General features: G+C 49.4%; 1 protein-coding gene across 8 annotated transcripts in view; it reads left to right on the top strand.

The window, feature by feature from the left end:
• Nucleotides 1-25,719, top strand: part of LOC125745953 (spermatid perinuclear RNA binding protein) — a 51,534-nt gene that overhangs the window by 2,028 nt on the left and 23,787 nt on the right. For 5 of the 8 annotated variants that reach the window (XM_049019295.1, XM_049019289.1, XM_049019296.1 and 2 more), the window contains 2 exons: nucleotides 13,104-13,169; nucleotides 25,220-25,367. In XM_049019295.1, coding sequence (XP_048875252.1) covers nucleotides 25,365-25,367 — 3 coding nt within the window. In that variant the 5' untranslated portion in view covers nucleotides 13,104-13,169; nucleotides 25,220-25,364. Of the gene's footprint in view, nucleotides 1-10,359; nucleotides 10,379-10,804; nucleotides 10,824-13,103; nucleotides 13,170-25,219; nucleotides 25,368-25,719 lie in introns of those variants that run through there. The other 3 variants (XM_049019297.1, XM_049019293.1, XM_049019294.1) reach the window with 2 other exon arrangements.

Raw genomic sequence — 25,719 nt, 5'->3', positions numbered from 1 at the left:
GGGATAATGTGTGTGTGTGCGCGCGCGGAGGGGGGGGGGATATAAGAGTTTGTATAGCAAGTGATCGATGTGTCACTTCACGGCAAGGTAAGCGGAGACTGTTAATAGGAGAGGTCAAGTTTCTGTGGCGTACGGCTGCTTGGGTTGTCGCTTGTCCTTCTAAAGCATCTGCTATAGAGAATAATTCATGTTAGCATAGATTCCACAGGAACAGGTATAGCTGGATTTTGAGGCTTTGGAAGCCATTTTTCCTTCCTTGTTCCATTTTAAGTTTAAATGCTTTCTGTATTATCTGATTGTCTCTGGGGCAGTATAGTGGCTCAGTCAGTAACCCTGTTTCACACCTCTAATATTCAAGCCCTGGTCTGTGTACTCTCGTGTTTTCCCCGTATCACATGTTTATTCTAGACATGCAATTGTAGGTTAAATTGAGTTTATAAATTGCCTTTTTTGTGTGTCATGTGACGGACTGGCATCCTATTTAGAATGTGTCTTGTGCCCTATATGCTCCAGAAATTGGCTCCATATCCCCACCCCCACCCTCCCACACTCCCGTGACCCTGGCCAGGTTGAGGAAGATGGAAGGATTATGGCTTCTGTTTTTTTCCTGTAGTTATTTGGTGTGATTCGTATTCTGTTACAAAACGTTTTAATTCACAAGTGATCTGCTTGTTTGGTGCAGATGGGCAGGCAGGTAAGTAGCTGCGTTAGTGCCAGTTTGTGCTCAACATGCTTGTGTGTGTGTGAGTATGAGTGTGTATATATATATGTGTGTGTGTGTGAGTATGAGTGTGTATATATATGCGTGTGTGTGTGTGTCTGAGTTTGTGTGTATATATATATATATATGTGTATGTGTATTTCGTATGTGTGTCTGTGTAATATATAGTATAAAACATGATTTCTTTCAGAGCATTCTGATTTCTTATAACAAATAAGTGAGCGCATGCCTCCCCATGTGACTGCATTTACGCTGGGATTCTTCATACTGTTTGAGTAGCAGGGAGTGACGGCGGTTACTGGGGAGGGAAGTGGGCGCTTTGCATGACAAAGGGGCCCTTCTCCATCCGCGCTGTTGTGAGAGTGAGAGGGATGGACGCTAGCCTGAGTCAGCAAGTTCCTTGCTGTCCACTCGTGTTCCTAAGGGGAAGAATATGCAAAGCAGGCCATGCTGACGGTGCCATCAAAGTAAGAGGATGCGGATGGGAATGGGGAACTTTTCTGTTTGATGGCTTTATCCTGTACAGCAGTCACCCACAACGATATACACACAATATCTGAATGGCTTTTTATACAGTGCCATTATTGTTTACGCGAATAGAAATAGAACATAAGTTCAAAATATTGAGGAGTTGAAACACTGGTTTTTATCTTCAATGAGAAATTATTAAGGATTGTTGATCTTGATCTTGTTCCCTGGGATGTACTTGTCTGCCATTGTAACATCTACAGACATTTAGCAGCAGCAGCATATAAAAATTTGACTGCTTTTGCTTTTCTAGCTAATCTTTTTTGCTTTTGTGGACTTAGGCCATGTATTGGTTCGGTATGAGGCCCCTGAATGGTAGTGCATTGAGTGGCCCTGAGAGGAGCCGATAGTCTGACTGATTGGAGGATGTGGTGGACGCAGGCTTGTGCAGGGAGTTGGTGTGAGGTGCTGAAGTGGAAAGGGGACCTATCTCCATAGCATCCCAATGTAAACCCTGCAATAGTTTGCATTAGTTCATGGGTTAACAGGTACATGATGTGAGCAGTATGACGTCAATAATATTTTGAGGAAATGGATATTAAGCAGACGTGGTTTTGCCTTGGTAAAAAGGTGTGTTTTGTACATAAAAAAGTTTTTGTGTAAATGTGAGGGGAAGCGACAGTGATGAAATATACGTAGGTAAATATACAAGCTATACATGTCCAGAGCTATATATAAATCTACACTCGGTTTGTTTATTCTATAGGACAGATACAGTGCCCCCCCCGGGCCTTTGTTCAGAAAAGCCTGGTGGCTTATATGTCGCTTCTATGCTGTTATGTCAGGTGGGAACACAGAAGTAAAGCTGAGTTTTAGTGTTCCTGGGGTGAAAAGACAGTAAAATTTACTTCAAGACTTGCGTATTTGACTGTGTAATTAGAGTAGACTAAGCCTACTAAGGGATTCAGGTTGTTTTTCCTCGTTGTACAATGGTTTATGTTTAACTTTTCTTTATTCCTAAGCACCAAGCATGCAGCATAGAGAGTTTTAATGAAATGGGCCCTCCTTTCATTTCTGCAGACCTCATGGCCCCAGTGAAACTTGCGTAACTAACTAGCTGAAAGACAGGAGAAATATGAATTATAAGATGCAGGCAACAAACTTGGAGAATTTAATCTCTCATGATACTTCCAGGAAAAACGCTTCACTAACCAGAAATATTTTGTTATTTCATTCCTTTAGTAATTAGTACTCCATTGTTTCTATAGTATATTTTTTCCCTAAAGCTATAAGTACCCGACAGTCAGTAATACTTGGCTCCTGTAATTCTGAATCATTTTAAATGAATGCTTTTTGACTACAAATTAGACCTAAATGTTGAATTATGTAAGAGGAACATTTTATTTACATTTGTTGACTGCTATACTTGTCAGGACTAGTGCAAATTTTCAAGTTTCGATTTTATTGAGTTTTAATTCTTTAAATACTTCCTAGCATTTCCGGAACCATGTACGCATCTGTGTTTTTGAGGTAACTGATGGAAATTTGTCATCAGTCATTTGTTACTATGAAAGGCTGGCTAGGTTTTGTTTCTGTGTGTTTTCTGGTGTGTGTTTGTGCGTGTGGATGGATGTCACTGCTTTCCACTGCTTTCAGGTGATATGGGTAGATGATCTACTCTTCTTTTTAGCAAATGCTGAGTGCCTTAGCTATAGTCACTTCTCCATTGGCCAAGGACATGAAGAAGGGTGGATGGTCAGGATGGCTTCTCGTCCCTTGGCATTTCTCCTATGCTGCTGGTGCCGCAGTGCAATCCAGGGTGGCATGGTGTTTAAGTGCGCTCCGTTATGAGGGTGTCTCAGAGATGGCCCCCGTATTTCAACACGCTGCTCGTCTTTCCAAGCCTACTTTGAATTAATGTTACAACTGTGTAACACTCATGGTATTGGGCCGCGTTTCAAATCCAGGTCTGAAGGAGACGGAAGGTGGCGGATATAGGAACGTTGACTTGCTGATACTGGAAATGAAACTTGTGGGGGCGTGTTGTGGGTGTGTTGTGGGTGGGGTCTCTGCGTCACCCATCAGTGAATTACTCCCATCTTACCAAAAAATAATTACATTAAAATGTACATTTTCTGCTGTTTCACTAATGCAGTTATTTTTTAATCAGGGTAAAATTAAGTTGGGTTGGGCTGCCATCTTGGCTTTGCCTAATTGAATTCCATTTTAAAATCGCTTACTGTAATATTGTGAAACACTTGTGTTAATTCGATTATTAGTTTGCCATTTTATGGCTTAATCTTGTGGCACTTGTTACACATTCACTGCTGTACTTTACCTTTTGGGTATAGCTCTGGGTGAGGTTACCTGCCAAGTGGGTGATTGGCTAAATTCGTAGGGATTTTTTTTTTTTTAATATAATGATATCAATTTATCCTCTGCTTTGCATGGGTCTTAAATTTTGTTGGGGGAATTCCTTTATTTGCAGTTAACAAACGGAAAATGCATCCAGAGGAAGTAGCGTACACTTGTTTGTGAGAATAGGGGCTGTATCACAAAGCAAGGTTTGTTGGTTAGCTAAATACCTTGTCGGATTTATGAAACCCCAGTTTAAATAGACTTCATTCATTCACTGACATTTAGTCCAAACTACCTTAAGTTTGATAAGTTATTCGGCTAAGCCAGAAATCTTGCTTTGTGATACAGGACCCTGGTCTTTCGTTTGACAAAAATATTTCCACCCTTTGTATTTATTGAGAAGGATGTTTTTCGTCTGCAGGGAATAGAATAAGTTCAAGCTGGAAATCCTCAGTATTTTTCTCATTATATGAATTTTGATTTTTTCATTGTGTGATGGACCCTTTCTGGCTTGTGATCCTTTTGTTTGCTGCAAATCCAGTGTTTATGAAAAGGTGAAGAGAAGTCACGTTCAAGTTTGTCATGTGTACTTAGTTCTGTGAGATGTTTACTCATGTTACTCCTGCCAGTTGACAGAATGTTAACAAAGAATAACTATATTAATATCAGTATCATACAATAACGGCAACAGCAACACAAAGTAACACTGCACAATGATGGGAGATGACACAATAACAATACCATCACACAATCACATGGCAGATGAGAGCATTGGTGAGTGTATGGATGATTAGCAACCTAACCTGCAGTGTCGTGATATCTGAATTATCTGTTGAATTGCCATATGGCTTGTGGGTAGAAACTTTCTGAACCTTGCGGTTTGAGTTTCTGCATCTGTGCCATCTGCCAGACAGGATGAGGGGGAAAAAGTGGCTGCCCGTTTAATCAAAAGTTTATGGTGATTCCTTAAATAGCTTGGTAATAGGGCTGGGCAATATCAACTTGATATTATATATCGCATGCGCAATAATCACCATGGCTTCAGAAACATTTGGTTGGATGCCAGCCTTTCGGTGCTCTACAGAGGTTTATGTATGGCCACAGTTTTTTAAGGCCCAGGAACAGTTGGTAGGTCATCATTTTATTTGCGTAACTTGACTTGATTGTGAACAAACTAAGTAAAGAGAACTTTGAGATGTCTTTGCTGTTTTCATGACTGTATTATATGTTACACTTTCTCAGGTCAGATATGAAAAGGCCCCACACTAATGTGTAAAGTCTGCAAGCTGTGCTTTGGGAAAATATACCTAGATATTATTCCTTTGCTGACATTTTGAGTTGTCTACACCACACAGGATTGTTTGATCAGCCTGTGAGCTTTTAAATATAGTATGTACTGCATTTTAATCATAAGGTTAGATTGTCCTTGTAAATATTATATACCTGGAATTTGCATATCAGCCAGTGATGTTGTTTTACCGACTGTCTAACACTTGATCCGTGAGTTCTCCCCGAATAAAGCTCTTCGACCATCGTTAAATGATTAATCACTGTTTACAGAGAGCAGTGGAATTGGCTTAATTACGGCTTTCTGCCATCAGTCGCAGCGTGTCAGGGTGCAGAGCTCCGGTCTAGCAGATACTGTATTTAATTTAAGATTCGGCGACTCGGATATCCCTGTCTGCTGTACGAGAAAGACGAGCCCTTTGTTTGGCTCACCCCCCGGGTGTTCCCTTAGAAAATGAACCAGTTAGCCCCCCAGCCCCTGATTGCCTGCTGCTGCTTGAGCCAACAGAGTGACGAAGGGAAGCCGCCTGCTGCCTGAAATGACAGAATTGCATATTGACAAAGATGGGAGTGGGGTTCAGCCAGCTGCAGTTTTTCTGCTTAAATCTGAATGGCACTAGAGGTGGGGGGCATTGGTGTGAAGTTCCCTTAATGGGAACCCCATGAATTATGGTGCGTGGGATTAAATGTAATACCAGGTTAACCTTGAGTTAACCCCCTACAGGTATCCGTTATGCGGCCACCGTATTTATCAGCGTGGACTGTTTTGATGGAACACATTGTAGGGTTTTCTGGTTAAAGCCTAAAGTTGCAGACAGGCATTTTCAGACTGTGTATCTGTGTATCTGTGTGTGTGTTTCTGTATCTGCATGTGTGTTTGTCTCCCAGTGCTGTGTGGAATTATAATGGCTTATGTGGCAGTGTGATAGATGAATTTACAGATCAGTGCGGCTGTGTCCCTGCAGCCTTGATCCCATCCTAAACCGCAGAGCCAGAGGGCGGCAGATGGGTGGCCTGGGCAAGTTCCCGGAGCCCAAAGCCAGGTCTTCAAGGGTCTCCGCCAGCCCAGTCAGTGTAGGCGTCTCGAGATGCTGGTTGTCCTCTGTCGTCCTTTGGCTAAGCCTCTGTCCCTGTGATTGAAAGGTCATTGGTCCGAACTCGTTCTCGGCAAAATAGTCGCATGTCTGTGGTCCCTTGAGTAAGGCCCTTTACCCCCAGCTGTATGTATGCTGCTGCAGGTGGTTGCCCTTTGAGGCAAGCTTGCTCTCACCTGTCTGCGTGCCACGGAGAGCAAGATGGGTTAGGGTTAGGGTTACGGTTAGGCGACAAGAGAATTTTCCCAGGGGAATCAATATTCTTCATTATTCTTATTATTATTATTCTTATTATTATTATTATATAAGGTTTCTGCTCATTGGGGTGATTGTTAGATGAATTTGTGTATCAGGTGTGTGAGGTGTGTCTATGCTGGGCTAGACCTTGCTGTCTCTGCCCTGCTTTGCTCTGATTGGTAGTCTGTCCCTTTGTCTGTCCCGCCCACTCTCCCACTTAAAAAAGGTATAATTAAGGCAGTTTGTCTTGGAAGTGATATACACTACTGGAGTGCATTTGCTGCATTTATGACTAAGTGATTTGAGGGCATTAATAGAGAGGCCGCGTGTCTCTTGCTAACGGGAATGTCAGACGCCGCTATTTCACATTGCCGCTCCGCACAGGCTCCATTAGCGGCTTCGCAGCAGGCTCGTTTCATTGGCCCTTTCTTGTTAGTGTTCTGTCTTGGGGGTGGGGCTGCGTGTTTCGGTTTGTTCCTGGGCTGATCCCCTACCCCGAGCCACGCTTTTTTTTTTGTGAGAATCTGTCATCTCCACCCCTCATTTGTCACGCTTCCTCCCCCCCGGGGGGCCATGCTTGGTGCAGAGCTGGGTGAGCGGAGGCATGGGAAGCCTGAGTTGCGGTGATGTTTTGAGGCCAAGGAGAAGCCGGATGCTGGAGGACAGACGGCGTGCCAGACTGCAGCTCACCTGCGGGTTATTTCTGGAAGGGTGCATCTGCTTCCGTTCAGGGCTGAGCCCGCCTTTTCCACCTTCAGCTGCCTGACTGTCGGCTTGCATGCGGCGTCGATTACCTGCCGGCTCTCCCTCCCGTAGGAAAAGCCTGGCCATCTTTCCTGAGCGTGTGCCCGTCGGCCATCTTCACTTCTTCACTGTGCCCGCTCAACTTCTTCTCCGTACTTCAGAGGCTGCCCTCTGTCTGCAGGGCTGTTCAGTTCCTCTCGTCCCAGTCGTTCCTCCAGTCTCCCCACTCTGAATTCTCAGCACTCGGTCCGTTGCGGCTCAGCGCCGGATTCCCCCGTCTCCGCCGGCATCCTCAGCTGGTCCTGTTTTACGGCTCTTGGCTGTTGGTCCGGAGGCTGTTAAAAACATCGAATTAGGTTTCGAGTCTCAAGAGCAGGTGACGGATACTGCTTGCCGGTAGCACTCGGGGAGTCGAACCCGTGCACAAAGCCACGCTTGTGCGCTGCAGATCCAGAAGGAATGGAATGAATGGCGGTGGGGGGAATGGGGGGGTGCAGGCCGGCCTTGTTCTGTTTGCTGCGTCGCAGCCTTATAGCTCAGTGGGCTCCCTGGGAATGCTCTGACCCAGTTTTGTCAGTTTAAAAATTAAAATTTTCCTTGCATATTCCTGATTGAGAGAACCGCTCTCCCTGCACCCTGCTCCTCTGCAGAGCGCCGGGGGCGTTGTCAGGTTGGCGCTGATTGTATGTTTGGGTGGCAGCTGGGTCAGCAAACGTTCACCTTCCTGGCCTTTTATTTTTCGCACCCCCCCTTGGTGACAGACACTCGTTTGAGGCCCCTTCGTGGCAGCCTACCTGCTCCTTCTTGAGGGTGGGCAGCAAACACAGCTTTGTCCCAAGAGGCGATTCAGCCTCCTTTCTCGCAGAGACCTGAACTCTGCACTTGGTCAGCATGAGCACTGTACAAAAAAAAAACAATAAGGTGGTTGAATTTTATTATTTCACTGGAATTATCTGGTAGCTATGGAAACAGCAATTTGAAACTGGAGGAAGGATACTGCCCACATGTTTTGAGACAGATGTCCCTCATGGTGTGCCTGTCCCACTCATGGCCAGCAGAAGTGTTAAGGACGTGATGTTCAGGCATAAATTCCCTAATGTGTCCGTCCTGTCTGCCTGCAGCCCTCATCGTTTCCACGGCCTGACTGGTCAGTCTGGCCTGCGCTGTTGTTCATAAATTTGGTAGCATTGTTATGGTCTTAGCCCCCTCTCACCCTGATCTGTCACACAGTGGGTACTGTTATTATGTAGACAGTGAACGTTAAGCCAGCAAGCTTCAGGTTACGTCCCATACCTCTGAGGTAGGATGTCAAATAGTTTATCCAAGGCTTTTCTTACTCAGCTCTTCTGTAAGCAGTGGCTGTGTGGTATTTATGAAGTGAATGTTTGGGCTGAGAAATGGTAGATTTCCAGACTGCCCCTTGGTAGAAGATGGCTACCTTTCAGTCTCTTTTCCACTGCTTGCAAGAACCAAGCCACACTGCAAACTGGCGGCTGTCCATTGTGAAGTACCCAAGCCATACCTGAACCGTACTGAGCGGAACAGCACAGTGGAATGGATTCGTAATGAACATTTACACAAGCTGATGCTAATTCTGCTAGCATTTGATGCTGACATAACACGGCGATTTCTCACATATGTGCTAGCAGAAATTAGCACACAGTAAATTAAACAGCAATTAAACACCTCTTCAGTTTTACGTTGCTGTCACTCTCTAAACCCAGCACTGCCTTTGCTGAGCTGACCCTTCTGCAGTTGAAAACCGAAGCGAGGCGTCACCCGTAACTAGTGTTTCTTCGTGGTTCAGCCCAGTGGAGAAGCGACATTAGATCAGACCACATTGCTTGTTTACGTTGATCAGTTCCTCCCGGGCTCCCGGCTCAAGGTATCAAACTTCGCCAATCCAGCACTTCAGTTCGGTTTCATATGACACAGTGTTTGGTGTACTAAAAGGAACTTAATTAAGTCAATTAGGGTATGTAACACTGAAACATAAAGGTCCAACGTGTACTGAATCTCGCTTTCTTTCACAAACTGACTGGCTGATAATTAGCTAATAATTGTATGAGTCGGAAAGAGGTCTGAGTTTGCCTTTAAAATTGAGGCTTTTTCAACAGGGCTATTGACTGTAAACAAGCAAAAAAGGGCAGCATACTGGATAGGTAGGAATAATACCTGATGTTAGGTCCTCCAGGAGTATGTAGTGGGTTAAACTGGGGAAAAATGATGTGTGATATTTAGTTAAGTTTAGTTATTTCCTCCCTAAGGTGTTAACAAGGATCATTTTTGTGTGCTAGTGGGTGTTGCGGTCAGGTGCTTCGAGTTTAAGCTGCCTGTAGGTGCTAATTTGGTGGCAGTAAGGACCCGCAAGATGACGTGCTTTTAGGAAAATGATACTTGGCAGAAACGCTTGGGAAAGCAGGCCTGGCCTAGTCTGGCTACAGGATATGCCGATTTTAACTGGCCTCTGGCTCTCAATTAGAGCTTTACTGAAACCCTTTGGACTGACACCTCTCCCAGTGTTTCGGCTGTCTGTCGGCTCCTAATTAAAACGCATTCCCTCAAACCGGCAGTACTGTAGCTGTAACACACCCCCGAGTTGCTCACCCCCGGAGGCTCTCTCCTTGTGTAATGAGTCTTCACCCCAGCTGAGCATAAGGAGCAACGATGGAATCTAATTGTCCCGGGTCTCTCAGGTAGGAGATGCACTGTCCCCCGACCGGGGACAGAGAAGGCCGTTAAGGAGGGCAGGGCTTTTAAAGTGTGGCGCCGTTGAGTGTCTTTGGAGAGTGTGCCGTGCGACGCTGCCTGGATGATGAAACACGGGCCCCACCGCCCCACAGCACGTCCCCGGCACCCGGAGCACTCATTCATTTTCACCTTTGAGCAAGATAAAATTAGCACATACAGCTTCCTGCTGGGAGTGCTGGAGTGTTCGGTGTCTTTTTGTGCACGTGCATACGCGTGCGTGCGTGTGTGTGTGTGCGTGCATGTGTATGCATGTGTGTGGGCGTGCATGCATGTATCAGCGTGTGTGTGTGTACGATTGTCACATTAACCAAGTGAACGGCGTGCGGCTGAGTCTGGCTAGAGAAAGCTGTGCTGTTGTCTCTCCTTCCGATTTACACGTGGAGGGCTATCCATCCCTTTACACTACCTGCGGGTCACCTCGTGACAGCTCAGAGAATTCTGTCCCGCTCGTACGGGCGATGCTGCGCCTCTCATGCATTTTGGGCTAATGCTGAAGATAGAAATCGAAAGATATGTGGCAGTTCATTCGCACGTCTTTCAAAGGTGCAATAATATGTTTGTTTTTCTTATAGCTAAATGTAAAGACTCTTGAATGCATTGTGGCAAACCCCAAAATTTTCTGGATTTTCTCGTTAAAGGAATCACACCGTCTTGGTCCTGGAAGTTGTGCGGTTGAAACAGGCCTCTTGGTGTTTGGGTTTTGGAACGGCCATCCTTGGTGAGCGAGAAAGCTCTCAGACTGCAAAAGAGGCCTCTTGCAAGCTTCTCTCTGTGGGGATGGAGGAAGATGCCTGTAATGCTTGCAGATCCTTGAAGATGCTACTCTTGAGCTTTACTGCCCTCCACCCTCCCCATGTCGGTCTTTCCCTGTTCTTTCTTAAAATCCTGTTTCCTAATAGTGATACCGTACGTTATTCTATATGAAACCTTCAGCTGTTTGTTGGCAGGGAAGACTGTAGCATTCTTTGGGTCTTTATAGCCTGGCTTGGCTCTGACAGATTGCTTTAGGTTTAATGGCTTTTTCTCTTTTTGTTTGTCTCTCCCGGTCTTGACGTCGTGCTGAATCTTATGCCCTGCGTCTGTCCTCGAGAGGACAAACTGGCAGAAACCTCTTCTGAGACAGCACGATAGGTTATCTTGGAGTCATCACTTCCCAGGAATGGGTGGGTTTCCAAGCTCCCCAGTTGAAAGCGTGCCACCAGACTGGTTTTTGACAAATCTGAATGCTCCCAGAAGACATCTGCGTAGAGACCAAGGCTTACGTTTTGGTTGTCGCTGTCCGTGGGATGGCTGGCAGCCAGGGAGTGGAGTCTCAAAGTGCCATGAGGTGACGTTGTACGGTGGCTGCATGGCGGCGACAGGTCTGATGGCTCCAGCTCTATTATTGATGAGATCCTTGGCCAAAAATCTCTCATGCTCCCCAGGGAATGTGGGAATTCAGATTCGTATCACAAAGAGGTTTATTCAGTGAGTGAGTAATAGGGTCCAGGAACACGTCTGCCTCCAGCTCCTGTATTAACAGTGTGTTGTGGTAAAATCTCAGGGGATGCTCCTCCCTATACTGACATCTTAATCACTCATAATGCACGGCAGTTGGGCAGGAAGAGTTCAAAGTGTCATACCAGGCTGTACGCATGGTGGTAGGGTTCATAGTATTGGTACGAAACTGGTATTTTTTTTTTTTTACTGGTTTGTTGCATGTTTTTAGAATCCTAGCAAGGTTGTCCGGAGAATTATTCAGATGTTTGCATTTTGCTCTCACATTTCTGAGTGTGTATGATGTAGAGTGGGTGGTGTTACTTGGTAACAGAAAATTTTTAAATCTCTCTTCTCTGCCCCCACCCCATGCTGGAGGAAACCCTCAGCACATAGATGAAGGCACTGCATGCATGCAGCAAGATGCAAATCACACTCCCCTTTGGAGAAATTAGAGTCGCGCTGGTCTTCGCTGCATTATTTATCACACGGCCGCGTGCGTTGGCTGCTGACGTTTGTTTCCCCCCCACCTCGGCTCCCCTCTTTACCAGACACTGCTTAGCTTCACAGGGATTCTGGGTCTTGGTGACGACTATGCCCCTTTTCCCCTCTGTTTGTTGAGACTTCTCAATGAGAGGCAAATTAGCACTAAAAGCTAATGTTGCAGAAGGTGCACATGGGAGATGCTCAGCATCTCTGCTCTGCTTGGGGCCCAGTGATTCGAACCCTGATTTGTCGGGCCTGTAGAAATAATCTGGCTTTTTTTCCATCCTTCCTTGTTTGGGAGGGCTAGAATGAAGACAGTAAAGGCTTATTATCCATGCTGTGTCCTGGTAAGAGGAAAGGCTGTTAATAGACAGTGAATGAAATATAGCTCAAGGCTTTCTCTCCTCGTCTGGCTTGCAGTGATGATGACAGTGTGCTAATTGGTAAGGTGAGACTGAATGTAGAATGAAATGCTGTAACTAAGAATGCTGGGTAATGCAGTTCTTATAAACATTATCCAGGCACCTGAAACTGCATCCAGGTGTTCTAGGATATCACTATTGAATACTTAGCTTGGCCTTCTGCTGTAAAATTCTCAGGTGTCTGCTTGCCCCACCCCAACGCTGTGTGATTGGTCAGATTAATGAGGAATGAGCTTCATCATTGGCTGAAAAACTTCACTTTATGTGTGACACATGCATAGGTCATCTTTGAGTAAACAAGTTTTGTGAGTTTTTTTTTAAAAGAATAATATATAGAAATTCAGAATTTTCCAGGAGTTAACATTTGTGCCTGTTTTAAAATGGACATGCTACTTATAATATAGATGTAACAGGTTTTGTCTTTGGTGATTGAACACTTTCATATCAATGCCACATTTTAAATAAATAGAAACCTCTGCTTGGCTTTTCTGCCGAACGTACGCAAGATTACTCATGGAGCGTGTCATGGCAAGTCTGTGATTAAGAGGTGCAATATCTCATTAGACCGGCCCATTAAATCTCCCAAAGTTCAATTTAGCCGCTTAATATGACAAGTGGATGCTTGAAAGTATTCACGCACAAAGACGGGTCCTTCATCGATGTCTAGATATCTTTATGCCATTCCCTCACACCTTTCATGGCCCGAGTCGGCCATCTCTCTCTCCAGTACATGCTCACTCTGTAGTATTACGAGCGTGCATTAAGGTAGAGTATTGTGTCTGCCACCAGTGGAATAAGTATGTTATTTGACGGCTCTCATCCCGGAGTGGGGTAATTTGGGCGTGAGCAGCTCTGGCTGTAACCCGGGGCTGTTTGGTCGTGTCCCTGTTGATTGTAAGTGTAGGGCTGTGACTCACAAGCGTAGACTTACCTCTCCACTTGGTGACGCATGGTGTTGGTGCAGCACAGTCACACCACGGAGTCGCCATGCCGCTGTGTTCAGGTGACTGCAGTGAGCTTGCTGTGCTGAACTGACCCATTTTCCCCCTCTCCTCTCAGGAAGAGCGGCCTTCCCACCCTGAGACAGACACTGCGGCAGAGAACAGACGGGCGCTTTGACAGCAGGTGAGTGGCTAGCACAGGTCCGGTACTGCCGGGTGCTACCGCGCTGTGGGTGTTCCTGACTGTACTTCAGCTTTAGGAGCGACACCTGAACTGCCTAGCGACCGGTGTGAGCCGCGTGTTTGCTGCAGGTTGAGCCGCGTGTCTCTTGCTGTACCGGACTGTACAGGTGGTTATTACTCGCAGCCAGCTGACTCCTTACACCTTTACTGCTGCCCGATGTTTAAGGCAGTTTGCTCACCTGCTGCAAGCTCTTTAGATACCTCAAAATGGCAGAAGGTGGCATGGAAGTCATGACTGTTGCCGTTAATCGAGTCGATACTGCGTGTGAAGTCTAACAACTTCTCCTTTCATGCGTTTTGTCCCCTTGTACAAAAAGAGACTTTGTAGAAAGGTTAATAAGCCATAAATATTGCAGGCTTATTTCTCAGATTAATTTTTCTGTATTTCCTTACTGTAGAAGAAGTCCATTGGGTTATTTGGAAACAAAAGCTGTGATTCATCGATTCATCCATTCTATCTGTCTTACAACTTTACTTATCCAGTAATGGGTGAGAGGGGGCCTTGGAGCCCACCCCGGCAGTACTGGGCCCTCAGCAGCCGACACGCTGGGCGGGATGCATCTCGTTGGCATTGCTGAGTGCCCGTCGTCGGTTTAAATGTGAAGAGTGGCACCAACTAGGGCAGCCTTGGCACAGAGTGAGAGGCTTTATTTAGCAGCAGGAATGCTGCCTGCATCTTCTAAGACGGGAATATCCAGTCGGGTCACTTCTCTGAATCACGCCAGCTCTCCCACAGCCCGTCCCAAGGGCTGACTGGGTCGCGGGGGCTGGAAAAGGCCCAGTTAGTCCTCAGGCCTGCCATGGGCGTGTGTGTGCACCCACCTGCCCTAGGCTGCGGGGTGACTGTGGAAGTGGTACTGCTTGGTTATGGGATGTGCCGAGGTTGGTTAGTCAGCACTGAAGGGGGTGCCCTTCTTCACCGGATCTCTTCTTTGCTTGCTGGACCCGTGACATTCTCCTTAAGAGCCAGTGTCACTCGCTTGCCTGGGGTACGGGGTTGGTACCGGGTGGGCGGGATGATCTGGGAGGGTCTGCTGCTCAGTTCTGTGGGTTTGGGGCCCCCCGTGACCGTGGCAGGGGCGTTGGGCGATGGGAATGACATCGCACCAAACAGCGGCGCTGGCGTGATGTCATTCCGCGAGCGCGTCGTCACTCCTGCGCCACCAGGCACGCGCCCGCCGCAGTGTCCTTGGGAAGCAGGCGGTTTTGGCAGCACGCGGCTCGCATCTTCCGCTCGCTCTCCAGGTTAGCCTGGCTGGGGTCTTGGCAGGCGGAGGTGCAATGGTGTCATTCCTGAGCCCCTGCCGGCTTGGCTGGGCACTTAATGCCGGGAGTCACAATATTGTGACGAGGATGATGTGTGTGGGGGAGGAAGATGTGCTGTGCTTTCGGCCATGAGGCCGGTTAGGAGGGCTATTCCATTAGCGAGAAACACCCTTCATCCACAGTGGAGAGCTGCTTCACCAGGACGTTAGTGGTTTTTCAGCTTTAAACCAGGTGCTTTTAAAACACTTGCGCAGCAGTGAATGTCTGTGCAGTTGGCAGTCGTTAGAGCGCCTCTGTGAATGTGCGCAGCTGGGCGCTTAACTGCCTGCGTTGACGGTTTATTTTCGAACACCAGTATAGGGAACAAAGTAACACACAAGGTGATAGTGGTAGAGACAATTTATTAGCCGGCTTCTGAAGCGCGAAGTTTCGCAGGAAGCCTTGACGTTAATCGGAGCCGCAATAGACATTTTGATTGTGTTGAGTGAGGCGCTTGCTGCTCTGTGAGCGTTATGTGGTCACAGTTCCGTAAACAGTGAGCCTGCACACGCCCAGTTCTGCCTTTTTCGCTCGTGTTCTGCTGCTTCTTCCCTGACGGCTATTTTGAAGGAAGGCGTGTCTTCCCGCAGGCTTCCGGGCCCTTCCTTTCTGTTCGAGTGTGCATGCACGTGTGTGCTTCGAGCTGCCGGTGTCTGCGTGTGCACGTGTGTGCTTCGAGCTGCCGGTGTCTGCGTGTGCACATGTGTGCTTCGCGCTGCCAGCAAGCTAGGACAAGGCCTGTGGGCTTTGGAGGCCAGCTGCTTGTTGTGTCTGCACGGTCGCTGCGCCATTTCTCACAGTTCTGAGTGTCCCCATCGCATGCCCATCCGTGGAGCTGCTGCAGAAATGCAACTCTAGCCTCCAGGCGGCCCAGACGTGTCGGGTTTGCTATGTGACCCTCCCACTCGCCCAGCTAGTCTATTCACAGCTGGTGCTTACGGGTGTTTTTCTGCCTCTAAGAAGTTGCTCCTGGGTGGTTTTTCAGCTTGCTGCACCCTCCTGCCTGCCTGCCGCATCCTGAGGCCCGAGGAGTGTCTTCATTAGTGAGATGCTGGCAGCTTCCCGGCTCTGTGCCGCGTGACCCGTCGACTCTAAGCCGTCTGCCTCTGTCTGCGCCGTCGCTGAGTCGAGTCCCCGCCTGCCCCTGCCCCATTTATCCCTCCCAGAATGCCGCTCGCCAGTCCAACACCTGGGATTGTGTGGAGCCGAGGGGGGTAGCCATGATGACGACTCCCACGGGATGCCTGGCGACCCCATCCCGGCCACCTGTCCGTGGGAAAGGCAGAGGGAGCTGGGTGGGGCTCTGGAAGTGGGAAGCTTGAGGTTGGGGGCGTGCTCCGGGGTCACAGGGCTGTTAAATGACTGGGGGGGGGGGGGGGGGGGGCAAGCGGAGAGCTGCTCAGCATTACTGTCCACGGCTCCCACGGCAGAGACCCGCTGTCCTCCCTGACAGCCTCCAGGCTCGAGAGTGTGCTTGGCGTTATTAAAAATCCAGAGCTTTGCTGAGAGAGGCTAATTTTTTCCTTTTTTTTCCTCTTTCTTTGTTTGCTTCCTTCCCTGCCTCATCCCTCCCATTCGCTGCATTCCCCTTTATTTCTCTGCTCCTACAATAGTGGCTGTCTGTCTGCTCCTGTGAGGAGGCTGAGGTTCACATGCTCAGCTCCTCATGGAATCAGCTAAGCTTCTCCCCGCCCTGCTGCCACGCGTGTATCTCCCAGATGCTTGACTAACCAGCATGTCTGTCTGTCTGTCTCTCTGTCTGTCTGTCTGTCTCTCTGTCTGTCTGTCTCCGTCTCTGTCTGTCTGTCTGTCTATCTTTGTCTGTCTGTCTCTCTGTCTCCGTCTCTGTCTGTCTGTCTGTCTATCTGTTTGTCTGTCTCTCTGTCTCCGTCTCTGTCTGTCTGTCTGTCTGTCTGTCTATCTGCTCGTCTGTCTCTGTCTCTCGGTCTGTCTGTTTGTATCTGTCAGTTTGTCTGTCGGTGTGTCTGTGTGTCTGTGTCTGTCTGTCTGTCTGTCTGTGTGTGACTGTGTGGATTGGGCGGTCGTGGCCGGTTGCCATCTCGAGCCCCTCTGCCAGAACCGTGGATTACTGCGGTAAAGCTTCTGCTTGCCCGTGAGACCTCTTTCCGCAAATGATTTCTGTGAGATTAAGATGGAGATTGGAATTGAGCTGAACTAATCAGGGCTCCAGCTCCAACCTGCCCCCCCACCCCCTCTTCCTCCCTAGATGTTATGGCCTCTAGAGTTTCGATGCATTCAGGTCCTTCTCCTCCCCCCCCAGCGCTGTGAGGCAGGGCAGTCGGCGGGGGAACGTGGGGGTGCTCTTCCTCTGTCCACTGCACGGTCTTGCTGGTATATGTGTGCTTCCTCATTGAAGCTGGCTGCCCGAAGTAACCGCCCCCCCATTCCGTAGGTGCGATCCTGCGGCCAGGGGCCCAGAAACTGCTCTGCCGTTGTGACACAGCCCACCCCGCTGTTTTCGGCATGAACAGATGGTGCCGCAAGGTCCCGCACAGCAAGGTGGGGCTAGTGAGCGAGCGAGAGCAGGCGAGAGAGAGACCAGGCATGCAAATCTCTCCCTTTCATAACTTCGTCTGCTATGCAAATCTTACGTCCCTCCTCTCCGATTCTGCAGTCGTGTTCCTGCTGTCAGTGATCATAAATATCCCCCCCCCCCCCCCCCAGTGTAACAGAAATGTGGGATGGGTTTTGGTGGGGGGGATCGGGGGGTCAGACCTTCCTTCCTTCTCTTCCTCCTCCCGACCACTTACTCAGGAAAAGGTCATGTCCACTCGAGGTCACCTGCCCTTTAAGAGGCGGCGCTGTGTCTGCCGTCACCCGCGCGTCCTGCCCTTTAAGAGGCGGCGCTGTGTCTGCCGTCACCCGCGCGTCCTGCCCTTTAAGAGGCGGCGCTGTGTCTGCCGTCACCCCGCTCGTCCTGCCCTTTAAGAGGCGGCGCTGTGTCTGCCGTCACCCGCGCGTCCTGCCCTTTAAGAGGCGGCGCTGTGTCTGCCGTCACCCGCTCGTCCTGCCCTTTAAGAGGCGGCGCTGTGTCTGCCGTCACCCCGCTCGTCCTGCCCTTTAAGAGGCGGCGCTGTGTCTGCCGTCACCCGCTCGTCCTGCCCTTTAAGAGGCGGCGCTGTGTCTGCCGTCACCCGCGCGTCCTGCCCTTTAAGAGGCGGCGCTGTGTCTGCCGTCACCCGCGCGTCCTGCCCTTTAAGAGGCGGCGCTGTGTCTGCCGTCACCCGCGCGTCCTGCCCTTTAAGAGGCGGCGCTGTGTCTGCCGTCACCCGCGCGTCCTGCCCTTTAAGAGGCGGCGCTGTGTCTGCCGTCACCCGCGCGTCCTGCCCTTTAAGAGGCGGCGCTGTGTCTGCCGTCACCCGCGCGTCCTGCCCTTTAAGAGGCGGCGCTGTGTCTGCCGTCACCCGCGCGTCCTGCCCTTTAAGAGGCGGCGCTGTGTCTGCCGTCACCCCGCGCGTCCTGCCCTTTAAGAGGCGGCGCTGTGTCTGCCGTCACCCGCGCGTCCTGCCCTTTAAGAGGCGGCGCTGTGTCTGCCGTCACCCGCGCGTCCTGCCCTTTAAAGCAGCTCCACCTGTATGAAAGTTTATATTTTATTTTGTAAATTCCTTACCATGGTCACACTACGTAATTAAACTAATCTGATGTCCACAGAGTCGCCCCCCCCCCCCCCCCCCCCCCCCCAAAGCTGGACGGAAGCGAGCTGATCCTTCCCTTTAACCCACTTCATAAATAAATATATATGTTTGTTGTCTCCAGATGGCGGTTTGAGGGATAATCCACGCCGTGGCATCCTGAAACAAAAAGCTTTGCTTATCCTTTTTTAATTCTCGATAAAGGTCCCCAGAAAGCCTGAATCTTTGTTAAAAGGTTTTCCCAGCACACTTCTTCACCCAGATGTGGCCTCGTTCCCGAAGAGCTTTGCAGGCACGGACCAGGACTCAGATTAAATACATTCTTTTCAATATCCTGATGAAGATAGCATTTCAGTAGGTACTTTTGATTCGGGAGTTGCGAGAGGGATCGGCGAGCCTGATTGTCCGCTGCTTTGCATGGGGTGGGCTGAGGGGGTGTGGTACCAATCGGAATCCGGTTCCAGCTGACCCTGTGCGTCGCACCAGACCCATCGTGGTAATTAAATCCCCCGTTCGTGCTTGGCCGGGACTGGCCACGAGTGTCCCTGTGGGAAGACTGGGATCTGCACAGTTGGCATTAATGGCCACGCATCCCGCATTTAATTAGGCCTGCGTGTTTTCTCCCGTTAAGTGCTCCTCTTCCTCCTGAAACCTTGGCTGTTTATGGCGGCTGAGCACGGTGAGCCTCACTGGTGCAGGGCTGCGATCTGTGGCTGTGAGCAGATTACGTGCCGAGACCTTTATTCTCTGCAGCCGGCCGTTTCCGTCCAGGCCTGAGCGTCAGGCTTTTCCGCTGCTTTAAATGGCCGAGTGTCCCCCCGCTGCGCTGCCCCTGTGGCCCTTTGGGGGGCGCTCTCAGGTGTGTTCTCGCAGGCCACCAGCTGTGCTGTATAATGGGTTAGAGCCGCGCTGTAATCTAATGTTCCGTGGGTTACCGCTGCTGTGCACAGCGCGATTGCAGCTCTATCGTCATGCCGACACCTGCCTCCGGAGCTTTAAAGATGGCGGCGTGTGATTCTAGGCCAAACCCCCCCCCCTCCCGTTATCAGCACAGCCTGCCTGATCACTCGTATCTGTGCTCTCAGAGAAACAAAACCCGACTTTGTGTTCCTCCCCAGTTGCAGTGCGGTTGTTTGTTAATTTCATTAAAATGCTGAAGGAGACATTCTCCCTGGCTGTCTGGCTTGGCTGTGCTACTGAAGGCGGCATCGTCTGCTTTCGAGGCGCTGTGACCAATGGAGAGCTGTAGTTTTTCTGAAGCATGGTGGTTTGAGTCTGTAAAGAGGCTCTCATGTGTGTGTGTGTGTGTGTGTGTGTGTGTGTGTCATGCTCAGTATTGCTAACCCTTGTCACTGCATTATAGGAACTTGTTAGCACATTTTACATATACATTTTATTTGTTTATCCAAATGTACATTTGAACAAACCCTGAGATTATACGTTCCCCAGTATTTTCATTTTCATTTTCATTTTGTTTTTTGCGATTTTACCTTCACTGTGGCCGTTAAGGGTATGTTCTGCACTGGAGTAGATGTGGCCTGATTGATGTGGCCTGATTGATGTGGCCTGATTGATGTGACATGGCCGGCTCAGACTCCCGATCCTCCTACCTGGACCGCAGAGCGTCTGCGAGCTGAGCCCCTGCTTTCCATAGGGTGCTCACCGACATTGTCCTTTCTGATGTTTAACTTGAGCTAGATCCCTGTCACACTGCAGCACTGACTTTTTTGGTGGTGGGGGGGAATGTAAAGTCTGGGGAGACCCATTTCCATAAGGGGCCATGTGCTCCGGTTCCCATGTGGCCCCTTAACGCAGGAAGCTCTGTTCAGCTGGGCGGTCATGACCGCCTGAGCCTGGGGTTGACGGCCCCCCCCCCCCCCCCCCACCAACGCCAGGCTTTCTGTGGTGCTTCCCTGTGCCCCTCCCATTGCTGTTTTCCAGTACACTGTGTTTAAACTAGAGGCCTGGACCGGACACCTGTAGTTCCGATACTGAACCGGTCAGACAGCAGTGTAGGCAATAGCCTCACTGCTGCATGCACATTCTCAGCCACACACTAATGTGTCGTTTGCGTGGAAGTTGTTCAGTGTGAGTGAAGAGGACACAAAGCTTGCAATTTGTAAAACCAAAGTAAACCATGGGGGAATTGGCCACGGAAATTGCAGTCAGTGCATCTCAGTCAGTTTAATCCCTACTGAACTGAAACATGGTGAAGTGGAGCTATTTGTGTGTTTATTAAAGGCTACTGTATTTAACAGTTGCTGAAAATACTCTTATTCGTTCCCTTTGATAATATGACTGGAGTCTGTGTTGCGATTGGCCTAGAGATTGCCTTGAGGTCAGAGGTGCAGAAAGGGGTCTTCTCTAATTTATATCCGGCAGCTGTCTCGCTGTTTTTCGTAGTGCTTCGTCAACAACACAAAGCTAGTGATTCCTTTCTGTAAACACAGCCACGTATGGCTAACTGTAGGTTCTCACGTCGGAATCATCCATTTGTACGGTCTCACTGACGCAGACATTCAGCTCCACATCACTGCATCCCGGCAGTGCATGCTTTATCCATTTTAACCCTCCTGCCCATGTTGCCCTCCACCTCGCTGCCTCCTCGGCTCCCCTGCTGAGAAACACTCCCGGATAAAGCCACAACAAGGTGTAAACCTCTAAAGGGTTTATAAGCCGGTCTCCCTCAACGGAGATCATCCCCTGGAGGTGGCAGAGGGCGGTCGGCGGCTTGAGCTTTGATTCCTTGGAAATGTCTGGAGACTGGCTAGCTGTGTGTATCATAATGGCCCCCTAGCAGAGTGTGGCGTGTGGGATAACGTCCCGGTGAATGGGTGAAGCGGGAACGCCATCTCGATAGCATGCGAGTAAACACGCCAGCTGCCCGTTTGCTGGCCTGCCGCCCTAACCGGTGTCGCAGGTTCCCGGCGAGCTTACAGCCCCCATCCATAGACAGAAGGGCCATTAAGACCATCTGCACGTCTGCGATGCCGAAGAGTCACTGGAGCCATTCAGGTCTAACAGGCGGGGGCTTGTAGCTCGGGGATCTGGGCACATTAAGTGCCGTAAACTGTAAATTTGGGTGCTCCTTTCTCTCTCTCTCTCTCTCGGTGGGACACAGGATGAATGCAGATGGGGGGGTGGGTTTGTTTTTCTTAAACCCAGCCTGTTTCTGCTCTGTACTGCTGGCGTTCAGACTAATGAGAGGCTGGGCAGGTCTCGCCCGGAGGCAGGCCAGCGAGCCGAGTACCGCTTGTTAAATCAGGGTGGGAGCGGGAGACCTGAGAGGCAAGAGCAAACGAGCAGCTTTATTATGCCGATAATACCGGCCATGTCTGCTCCATTATAGTGTCTCCCAGAACATGTTTTAAGCAGATATTGCATCCCCCAGCTGAACGGAGTGTGTAAAGTCACCCTGTACCTTTACAAGAACAGACTTACGTTTGCGAAATTGAAGAGGGTCTTACAAGGGCCCTCAGAAAGTGGTGTGAAAATTTAATTCTGATAGGAAGGCTCTCGTCCAGTAAGCTAGCATGTCTCTGGCTGAGCGACCGGATGGTGGCTGGTCCCCAAAACACAGCACAGCGACACTGCAGTGAGATCAGCATCCACCTTGGGAGATCGGTGTCTGTGGGCCCAGGTGTGCGCCGGAGGACAGGACGTACAGCAGGTCGGCACCGAATCGAGATTGGATCGACACCAAAGGGGTTTCTGCAAAACTTAATATATGCATGTGTGTCGATGTGGGCAGGAAATGAACATGTACTATGAAAATGCATCCGTAGTCAGTAATGTAATGGGAAATGCTGCATTTTTTAATGCGCCTCTCTAAGAGCTGTAGCTGTAGGTGGTTGTGGATATTATTAGGCCTTGTTTTTCGCATGCCAAGTTAGAGCCAAACTCTGTTATGTCTCTACGTTTGAAAATGTGTCGCATTATAGAACAGACACTGAGGATGGAAAGACAAAGAACCCAGAAGTTAGATTTCACGAAAACTTGATTCACGATTGAAATTTGTTACACATCCTTAACTTACATTTGTTTGTTAGGGTCATCGTGTGGATATTGCTTCTTCAGTTTTCCTGAAATTACTGGACGTCTTTGCTGTGGAAAGTCAACAACAGTTGCCTGTATTATGCAGATCGCCGTCCCCACCGGTGCAAAATATCGGTTTACTAACTAAGGTAATCAGCCTTATTTAGCTTGTTTTTAACGCTTTAGAGATTTCAGTACAGCTGAACTCCAGTTACGCCCCACATTGTGCTCTGACTGTCAGAACGCACGGCGGCAATGCTCTGAGTGCGGATTCGGCGCCCGTCGCAGCTGCTGTTTGCCGTCATGTTCCCGCCACGGAAAGGTCCGGGTGTGTAACTGCGTGCGGAGGGATGTTGGAGGTGCCGATGGGAATGCCGCCCCCTTCACGGCAGAGCAGCCTTACTAGCGGCCTCTGGCTTTCCCGTTAACATTTACTTGGGAGTGCCCCAATATACATGTTTTATGGTAAAAATAACAGGGTATGAAGAGGCAGCAGAAAAGTGACTCCTGAGAAGGGGTAGGGAATTTCTTTGGGACAAATTCTATCCATCCTGCCAACAACTCTGCCCTTGATGGGATATGAAAAAGAGGAAAGGTCTCACTGCAGGTCGAGCGAGAAGCGGGGGGGGGGGGGGGCGGGCAATGCTCATGGTGCCATGGCAGAATGGTCCAAGGGTGATGGGGTCTTGTGGAAGTGACCCTCAGTGAAGACGAGCACGACTCTGCCTCTGTGTGATGGTACAGATCCGATGGAGATAACAGCCACGGAATGGTTTTGGTCGGCTCTGCATCGTGGCTGCAGTGTCCCACACAGCACGGGATAGAGGCAGACGACATTTCCTGGTTGAATCAGCTGCCGGATGGCATATGCAAGGTGGCAGGGGGGTGTGAAAGGAAGTTGAAGAGCTTGTTTGAACTGTGCTCAGTTACGCGGGGGCTTATCTGCGAACGGTAAACAAACACGGAGCCGGATTGAACCTGCCCAGGCTCAGCAGCAACGCGAGCTGTCAGGGCAATGGAGGGAAATGCGTAATACTGAAATGCACGCCCAAGCATGTGGTTTGGGGTCAAAGGTCACCTCTGATTTGACTAAGGTTCTGTGTAAGCGTATGGGGGTAGGGTGTCCGTTTGGCTAAATTACAGCGTGTTCAGTCAGCACTCTTAGGCAGGAGAGGGCTGCAGATCTATTAGGGGCAGCGTGTTTTGTGGTTGATCAAGATATTATCCATCCATCCATCCATTTTCCAAACCGCTTATCCCACTGGGTCGCGGGTCAAGATATTATTTGTGAATAAAATAATTACGATTATGAACAATCAAAGGTTCGTTTGATTTTTGTGATGTAAATATGAATGTATTGTGCAGTATTCTCAGGTTTGAATTTCTGTATATTATTATAATCAAGAAATTGACTGAATCTATTCAACGTGTTCTGCATGTAACTGAACTCGTCCTGGTAACACATAACACGCAATGTCTTGGTTGAGAACAAACCACCGGAACGCAGCTGGGCTGACTGGTTCTGGAGCGCTGCGGCTTTGCCAGCTGAAAGGGGCGGCTTGCGCTGTGCCGTCCTGCGCTGCGCCGTCCTGCGGTTCCCTTCCCTCCTCCTCCTAACTGCTGATCTCCTTTCCCCAGTCGGGGGCTCTGCGCTGAACTGGGCCGCTCTAACCCCCTTTGCTCCTGCCCAAAAATAACTGCAGATGTGGGGTTCTGTCCTTAGAGGTATAATTTGCAGCAGGTGCTTGTGTATGGTAACTATCCTCTGCAGTCTTTTACTATTACTTATTATTCTTATTATTCTTCCTCTTATTATTAACAGCAACAACAACAACAATAATAATGATATGATTATTATGATTCTGGGCTGCTGTATTTGTGTTGTGTGGCACAAGGGCGCATGGGTGGAATTATTGCCTCATACCTTCTGGCTGCGGGTTGGATTCATGCCCAAGCTGCCATGTCCTCCAAGAGGATGCATGGCTTCTCTCTGGGGACACTGGTTTATTCACTCAGTCCAAAAATGTTTAGTGACTTGTCATCTCCAAGCTGTGCATTGCGTGTGTATGCGGCCTGCAGCGGACGGCCGTCCAATCCAGGGTGTCCCCTGCCTGCTACCCTGTACATCCTGCGATAGGCTGCCGGCTACACTTCTGTATATGATGAGCGAACGGTTGCAGCAGCGACGGTATATCATGGGAAGACTAAGACCTGTACAAGAGTCAGGGCTGTTTTAATGGCAAAGTACAGAGCAGCTGGATAAGCCTTGGGCGTGTGACGTATTCTGTATTTGCGCAGCTCTGCTTGTTCGCTCTCAGCTGTGGAAAGTATTCATTCATTTTCGGGGAATCAGCTGTTAAGACAAGCTGGTGGAATTTGCTGTAATTTCTGCATTAGGATGTTGGATGTGGTTCCCATTGTTTGGATCTTTCAGATGTCGAGTCCCGTTACCAGTTTATCAGTCCTGGCAGTCAGCATGATACGGATCAGCCCATCCATTGTCAATACTCTGGGTCCTTTTCCTTGGACACCGATATCTTTTTTACAGATTGACAGGAAACCGTTTTAGCAATATTTTGCTCACAAACTTAATCAGTGACTTTTGCAGTGACCAGTCAATTGGCCTCTGTCGTTAAGCTGCAGTAAAGGCTTTCTGTTTAGTGAGTGAGGTCATGAGGATTCAGCTCCTCTGGGGGGCTGGGGGTTCTGTGCTGGGTGACATATGGGCGTGTGCCGGTCGCGAGAGCTTAGCAGCAAGTCAGCCTCATCTTGTGGGGGGGGGGGTATTTACGAGGTTCTGTGTCCGCTGGCATGGGTACCTCCCAGCCATGCCTCAGCCCCGGTCACATGGCACCAATAAGGGCCCGGGCGCTTGGCTGCGCCGCCTGTTTATCTGCCTCGCGGGGGGGTGGAGTGCTAAGGTAATACGTCCCACGCCACGTGTTGAGACCCTCTGCATGTCAGCCGTTCATGTTTCCTCCTGCTGCTCCTCCTGCAGGCGAGGTCGGGAACAGGCGGCCAGCAGCCCGTGGGGAGGGCTGGGGAGCGCATGAGGAGACCGAGCCCTGGGCCCCGGGTCCCAACGCAGAGCGCAGCCAGCGACGCAGCCAGAGGGGAACGGCCGCAGGAGGAGGAGCGCAGCCATGGTAATGTTGGGCATGTGTGTCTATGTCTGTGTGTCTGTATCTGTGTGTCTGTATGTCTGTATCTGTGTGTCTGTATGTCTGTATCTGTGTGTCTGTGTGTCTGTATCTGTGTGTCTGTATCTGTGTGTCTGTGTCTGTGTGTCTGTGTGTCTGTGTCTGTGTGTCTGTATCTGTGTGTCTGTGTCTGTGTGTCTGTATCTGTGTATCTGTGTGTCTGTATCTGTGTGTCTGTGTGTCTATCTGTGTGTCTGTGTGTCTGTATCTGTGTGTCTGTGTGTCTGTATCTGTGTGTCTGTGTGTCTGTATCTGTGTGTCTGTATCTGTGTGTCTGTGTCTGTGTGTCTGTATCTGT

Source organism: Brienomyrus brachyistius, chromosome 7 (assembly GCF_023856365.1).
Source record: "Brienomyrus brachyistius isolate T26 chromosome 7, BBRACH_0.4, whole genome shotgun sequence".
Taxonomy (NCBI): Eukaryota; Metazoa; Chordata; class Actinopteri; order Osteoglossiformes; family Mormyridae; genus Brienomyrus; species Brienomyrus brachyistius.
This window is presented reverse-complemented; position numbering and strand designations above follow the sequence as displayed.